Source organism: Rhagoletis pomonella, unplaced genomic scaffold (genome assembly GCF_013731165.1).
Source record: "Rhagoletis pomonella isolate Grant_MI unplaced genomic scaffold, Rhpom_1.0 Rhpom_scaffold_00001, whole genome shotgun sequence".
Taxonomy (NCBI): domain Eukaryota; kingdom Metazoa; phylum Arthropoda; class Insecta; order Diptera; family Tephritidae; genus Rhagoletis; species Rhagoletis pomonella.
The window spans coordinates 83,584,393-83,591,177 of NW_023458555.1; the positions used below are offsets into that span (position 1 = coordinate 83,584,393).

General features: G+C 31.8%; 1 protein-coding gene across 1 annotated transcript in view; it reads left to right on the forward strand.

Moving 5' to 3' along the window:
- Positions 1-6,785, forward strand: part of LOC118748192 — a 39,900-nt gene that overhangs the window by 2,587 nt on the left and 30,528 nt on the right. The window contains exon 3 of the mRNA XM_036482572.1: positions 2,061-2,234. Within this exon, the coding sequence (XP_036338465.1) occupies positions 2,061-2,234 (174 nt within the window). The remainder of the gene's footprint in view (positions 1-2,060; positions 2,235-6,785) is intronic.

Sequence of the window (6,785 nt, forward strand, 5' to 3'; positions counted from 1 at the left end):
CAAGTCAATACAATCCGCGAAGGGGAGAAGCAGAAGCTATTCGGCAGAAGTTCATGGCATATTTTAACAATGAAGGCAGACTAAATTGGTCACATAATGCATGAACAAATTTTACAAAGAAAAAATCTTGAGTTCCTTTGAATTAATGTTATTAAAAATATTATCATAAAAGAACTTGATAACTTACGGATTTTTTCTTGGATGATATTTTATAAATACATTAACCCATTAAGATTTTTATGAAAGCCTTTTGCATGTATTTTACCCAAGTGCCTATTATTTTCACATTTATGTATTATTCAATTTAGATAAGCTGTCTTAATGTTTTTATAAAATATCATGCCTTTACATCCAAGAAAAAATCCGTAAGTTATCAAATCCTTTTATGATGATATTTGTACCGACGGCAATTTTTGTTTTGAAATTTCGCAAAAATTTATGCACTTGTCAATGTGTAGCTCCTAATCTACTAATCCGGTTCGAATATGTTTTTGACTTGGATGATGGAAAATTTAATAAACTCCATTTATGTAAAAGAAAAATTTCAGATTGGCCAACTATGTCCAAAAATTTGTACTTGAGAGAACTTTTTTCAGATTTAAAAAAGCCGAAATTCTGAAATATTTCGAAAACTTTCTTTATATCTGACGATATACAGTCAGGGTCCAAAATATGAATACCCTGAAGTTTTGACGATTTTTTTCATTTATATTTTCCATACCATTTTTGTTTTTATTTTGTTATAAAAACATAATTCATTCTACACCAAAAACTAGCAGAACCGATTTTTTAAATTTTATATATAACTCGGGGAAAATTCAAGACCTACCAAAAAATTGTCATAAAAATTTTCAACTTTTCGATTCCATTTCTTAGAAAAATTCTGGGTATGCAGTTTTGTAGCTCATTAAACTTTAATATAATAAGGCGCAACTTTTAAGTTTTTAAAAATTACCGTTGATTTTTGAAAATTTTTTTTGTCAAGGGTGTTTCGCATTTTCTTCTATATAACGCATGAACAAAATCTGTTTTTATATGGAAGAAAATGCGCAACACCCTCGAAAAAAAATTCTCAAAAATCAACGGTAATTTTTATAGGCTTGAAACCTTCACCTTATTATACTAAAATTTAATGGGCTACAAAACTGCATACCCAGAATTTTTCTAAGAAATGGAATTGAAAAGTTGAAAATTTTGATGAAAATTTGTTGGTAGTTCTTGAATTTTCCCGAGTTATATATGAAATTGAAAAAACTGATTCTGCTGGTTTTTGCTGTTGAACTAACTATATTTTCATAAAAAAAAAAATAAGAAAAATTTGGTATGGAAAATATAAATAAAGAAACGTCTGGCTATTCATATTTTTGACGCTGACTGTATGTGGATTCAGAGGAAAATTGTACGTAAAAGATTATGGTAGAGAGGTCAGCTTTCTTGTAAACTAGTGTTATTGGTTATTGTAAACTAGTGCTATCTAATGCTACTATGTACCTGTTTCATATGATTTGATTTGAATTAAAAATTCCGGTTATAAATAAAATTACTTAAGATGTTCTTACACGATATGTATTTGTATGTGTACATGCCACTTTTTACATATGAAAATGCAAACAAAGCGTGTAAAGACAAATTAGATTTGCTAATGTACAAAGCAGATGCACGTACATACGAAATAGAAATGTTTCTATTTTCATCTGACAAACAGATAGAATCAGCTGTTCTTCTTATATTTCGTTTTCCAATATTGCTGTTATAAAACGTTTATTTGCGCACTCAAAAGTAATTTTAAATAATTTTGCAAATATGGATAAAGAATCCAAGAAGGTAAACTGTTGTGCTTTATGTTTAAAACATTCATACACCAAAACTACAAAAATTTTAGTTGGAATGCATCTAATTGAATTGTGGGAGTCATTTGAGTGTTTGTATAATCCAAAGAACAATTTTTACCATAATAAACATGCGCGGTACCAAGCGCTAAGGAATTCGGCCCGCTGACGTAAAGGTATATAAATACATTTACAACGATTGTAATGTTTTTCCTTTTATACCATTTATAGGCAAAAATTAACTACTTGCGTGGACAATTCACGCGAGAAGTTGCAAAGTGTAGCAATAAGAAAAGTGGAGCTGGCGCTGACGAAGTTTACGTCCCAACTGCGTTTTGGTATAAGAAGCTTAGTTTTCTATCCGATTTTGTGAAGGTTCGGAAAGGAGAAAGTAATTTTTCATCGGTGAGGACTGCTGCATTGCTGAGAAATCATTTTCTTTAGTGCGTGCATGTACATTTGTATATATATGTACATACTTATCTATTTGCCAATATTCCAAACGCATTCTCAACTACTCGTCTGGCCCTACTTAAGCGGTAGTTAAAAATTTTGTGGTAATCGCTTGAACGTTGGCCATGTGGCTTTAATATACGAGAAGGCAACTTGAAAGCGTTATCTGCCACAAATACAAATGGAACCGTTTCATTAGTGCCCGGTAGTTTTGAATCCGGTGGAATGTTAAATGCATTACTTTTTAGTCCTTCAAGAAAAGATGACTCATTGAAGGCTGCGGCATCATTGGCTCTTCCATTCGTTCCAACATTTACATATACAAATTTATAATTTGCGTCGACTATGGCTAGCAAAATAACGCTGTGAAATCCTTTATAGTTGTAAAAATAAGACTCATAGTCTTTTTTGTAACGAATCGCTATATGTTTGCCGTCTGCGATAACCAAAAATAAAAATATGTATGTATGAACTTAGAATCGGTTTAGGCACTACAAACCCATGATACAAAAAAGAAGGTAGTTTCAATAAACAACTTTTGACGGATAATAAATTTTTTTGAAGTTTCATAAATTGTGAGTATTATCATCGGCCTTGCCACTTTGATAATATTAATACAATAAATCTGAGTATTTTCCTTCCCATATTTATACCAATGTTGTAATATTTCAAATCAAAAACCATTATCAGTGCTTGGTACTTCTTTTACTTACGTAGCTCGCACTATTTTTTATTCAAAATATATAAAATATAGACTATTAAAGAAGACTTCATCGTAATTGTTCTTTTTATATTATAATAAAAACCACGCGCGCATTATGCTGTTATTTTTTTCGTTTTCTTATTTTGAATGCAATCATGCGATCTAAAAATCTAATTCTTAAGAATGTTCTTCCCAAATAAAACCTTTTTATATTTTGGTTTAAATTTACTTTTAATTATCTCATCAGATTTTGCAACAAATTAGCTTTCACAAATTTTGAACTTAAAGTTTCTAATGTATGCAAAAACCTGAAGTCGGCTTAAACAGACCACCCTCCAATAAACAATTAACATATCGTCGTATAAAGTACAAAACCGCGTATCAACAAAATTCAAAACTGCGTATGTGAAGTTGCATAAATTATTTCCTAGAGAGTAAAAACACTCATATTTCAAAATTATTATCTTTTTTATAAATCAATCGCATTTCTTGCTAGCATATTTCTGGACGGATGGATAAGGCTCGAGCCAAGAGCTTGTGTGAGAAAATCCAATTTTTGGCAAAAATGTCAGTTACGCGGTTTTGCAGAACGACGATACGCGGTTTTGTACTTTAATACTACGTTCAAATTGTTCAAATTGACGAGCTAAACATGTTAAATGGGCTTGAACCAGTTCAATGAACAAAAGAAGTTCATAAACTATTTAAATCCCATGCAATTGTTGTTGGAAAATTTAACCGGTTAAATCTTTAACTCGTTTGAAAACCAGTTCAGCGCAGAGTTGTATCAGAAAGCTTTCTGCTCCGGCCAATCAGAAAGACCCAAAAGCTTTCATTTGACACGCCTACGTTCAAAAAATTTATATTCAGGAAATTATTAAAAATTAAAAATTATCAAAAAATATCATAATTGTATGCATGTCTGCCTGTCTAAAAAGAGTCCCAGGCGGTAATTAGTTATTTCCCATGAGGTCTCATCGTACGCAGAGATAAATAGTGCATACGAACTAAACATTTTGAAGTCTCTAAGTTATCCGTATGCGTTAATATCAAGAAGCAGACATTCGCACAAAACAAATTGAAACACAAAGACTTGATTTTGAATATTTGTTTCGAATTGTTATTGGTAATCAAACAACCGTCAAGGTTAACTCCAAATGTTCAATGTGGACGATTGTGTTTTCCAAAAAGCTCTTTTTCATTTAACAAGTTAAACGGGGCAAATTTGAACGTAGTATAAACGACGATATGTAAGTATAATTTTGATCACTTTCCTCATGCGTTCTGAACCCTAGTCATCAACCCCATTTTCGAAATTATGTAGGCGGTATAATTTTAAAGTCCATCATATTCCACATCTTTGAATGTACTGATAAAATCTTCTGCTTTCAAAAAAATATTTTTTCTAGTGATCAGGTAGCATGAATTTGATGAAATGTCACAATTTTATTAAAAGTCAAATGGTTAACAACAACAACGAATGTCATTAAATGGAACTACCTTCTTTTTTGTATCATGCTACAAACCTATAGTTCCTAAGCAACGGGGGAAATTCCATTTCCTTTCAAATTCATCTGTCACAATGCGCCATTCATTGCTCTTCTGGGGCATCTATAACAAAAAATAGTTTAAGCAATTAGTAAAATGTCTCATATTTGTCAATTTACCTTTAAAAAATCGTCTCTTAAAACTAAGTAAATAGCTTTTTAAGTTTCTGATACAATTTGTGAAATTGCTGAATCTGATGTTCGGAAGCCGAAAGATAATTGACTAAATCGTTCCCCGGTGGCTAAAAACCGAAGTGTTATAAGCAACCCAAAGGAAAATTGATTTATAACATGTACGTACATATATACATGTATGTACATATATACGTATGTATACATGTAACATGTACGTACATATATACGTATGTATATAAAATTAAAATTATTAAACTAAAATTAATCAAACCCACGAGTATAAGCTAGTACATATATACATATATAATGCTATAAAATACATACATATATGACATATAGTGACCTCGTGCTGGGAGAGATTGCTTGACGCATCGCTGTGTCTTGCTTTGCAATAAATGGAGTAAGTTTCCCTAGTAGTTCAGAGAATGTATTTGTTGACATCCTGGCAAATTTCTTGAAAGCTTTTGGTTTTTCCACGCACAGCTCCGTCATAGCCATTGAAGCCAATCCTCGGCCGGAATCTCTTCGCAGTAACCACTTTTCACTCCATAGAGCTCTTTGCCGCCGCGATCTTTTAACTTTACTCCTTTTCTTTCGCATTGTAGCAACAGACATTACAATAGCGCACAAAGCAATTTTTTTATCTTTTGCGTCCATCGGAAATTTCCATTTAATTATTTTTCACAAACTGTAAGTAATTTTTGTTGACACTAAATCAGCTGCCATGTCAAATAAAAGTACATATTCAAATACATATCGTGTAAACGCTAACCAAATATAATGAATTTGACACCCATATACAATTACATATGACTCAAAAAAGTGACATGTACACATGCAAATACATATTGTGTAAGAACACCTTTATTCGTTGATTCCAACAATGAAACTTGTGTTTTTATTAATAAAACAGAATTGTTAAAGTAACAGAAATTTCATCTATATGTACACCCCTGGTCATAATAATAGGTACACGATATTTTTACGAGTTTTGACAATTTTGCTTTTGGTTGTTTATTGTTTATTAACTTTTTATAAAAGTCTTACTCAAAAAATAAACACCATATAAATACGTATTTCAAATTTTGTACAAATGAAAAATAGTCAAAACTGTTAAAAACGTCGTTCCCTATTATTATGACCAGGGATATATGTATGTACAGTGGCGCTCACCTAAATAGCACAGTTTTTTTTTGTTACAATATTCACAATGTTTTACCCGACAATTGTAAACTTTGACTTATGTAGTTTATGTTAAAGAATTTACTACAGTATATTTTGCTTAGCTGCACATCCTTCTTTGCACGAAAAACTTGTGCACTTAACCGAAAAGGCACTTAAGCGAATATTCTTTACTACTTCAATGAGGAAGGTATCCAAATTCCTATGAAACCAAATAATAGAGAAGCACTTACCACGTAGAAATTACTGCAAGCGAAATTTTTACCGAATAGTATCTAATTATCTATATAACTACATAAATTTATAGCCATTTTCGTTGTTCTGCGAGATGAACAAAATAAATAAAAAGTTGTAAAATTAGATAATTGTAGGGCCAGTGCAGGTAAACGTAATACTTTCTTTGATAATTGATACTAGTCGCACAATTTTTAAGGCAGGTATCGCCAATGTGCAGGTATGCTAAATGCATCTATCGGAGCAGTTTCCTTATAAATGTTAAAAATAATGCCTCTGATACGCATTTTGGGGTAGATATCTTAAATGTGCACTTAAGCATAGAGGCAGCAAAGCAAAATATACTGTATATTTTTATAAAAAATTAACGAAAAAAACTTATCGCGTAAAACATTGTCAATATTGTAACAAACAAAACTGTGCTATTTAGGTGAGCGCAACTGTATGTACCAAGGTGTATTTAACAAGGTGGTGTTGGGGCGACAGCTGAGTTTTTCGCCGTGGAGGGCATTACGTACCTTGGTATATCGCTTATTATTAAAACCGGCCTATGCTGAATATCGTCATCGGCAGTAAAAGTGACGATACGGCCATCGACAGCCATTGTACTGATGCTGACGATCGGCGACTATGACGAAAGGTAATCTATATATATAATAAAATTATAGTTAAAAAAACTAAAAACACGCTTTTATTACAACA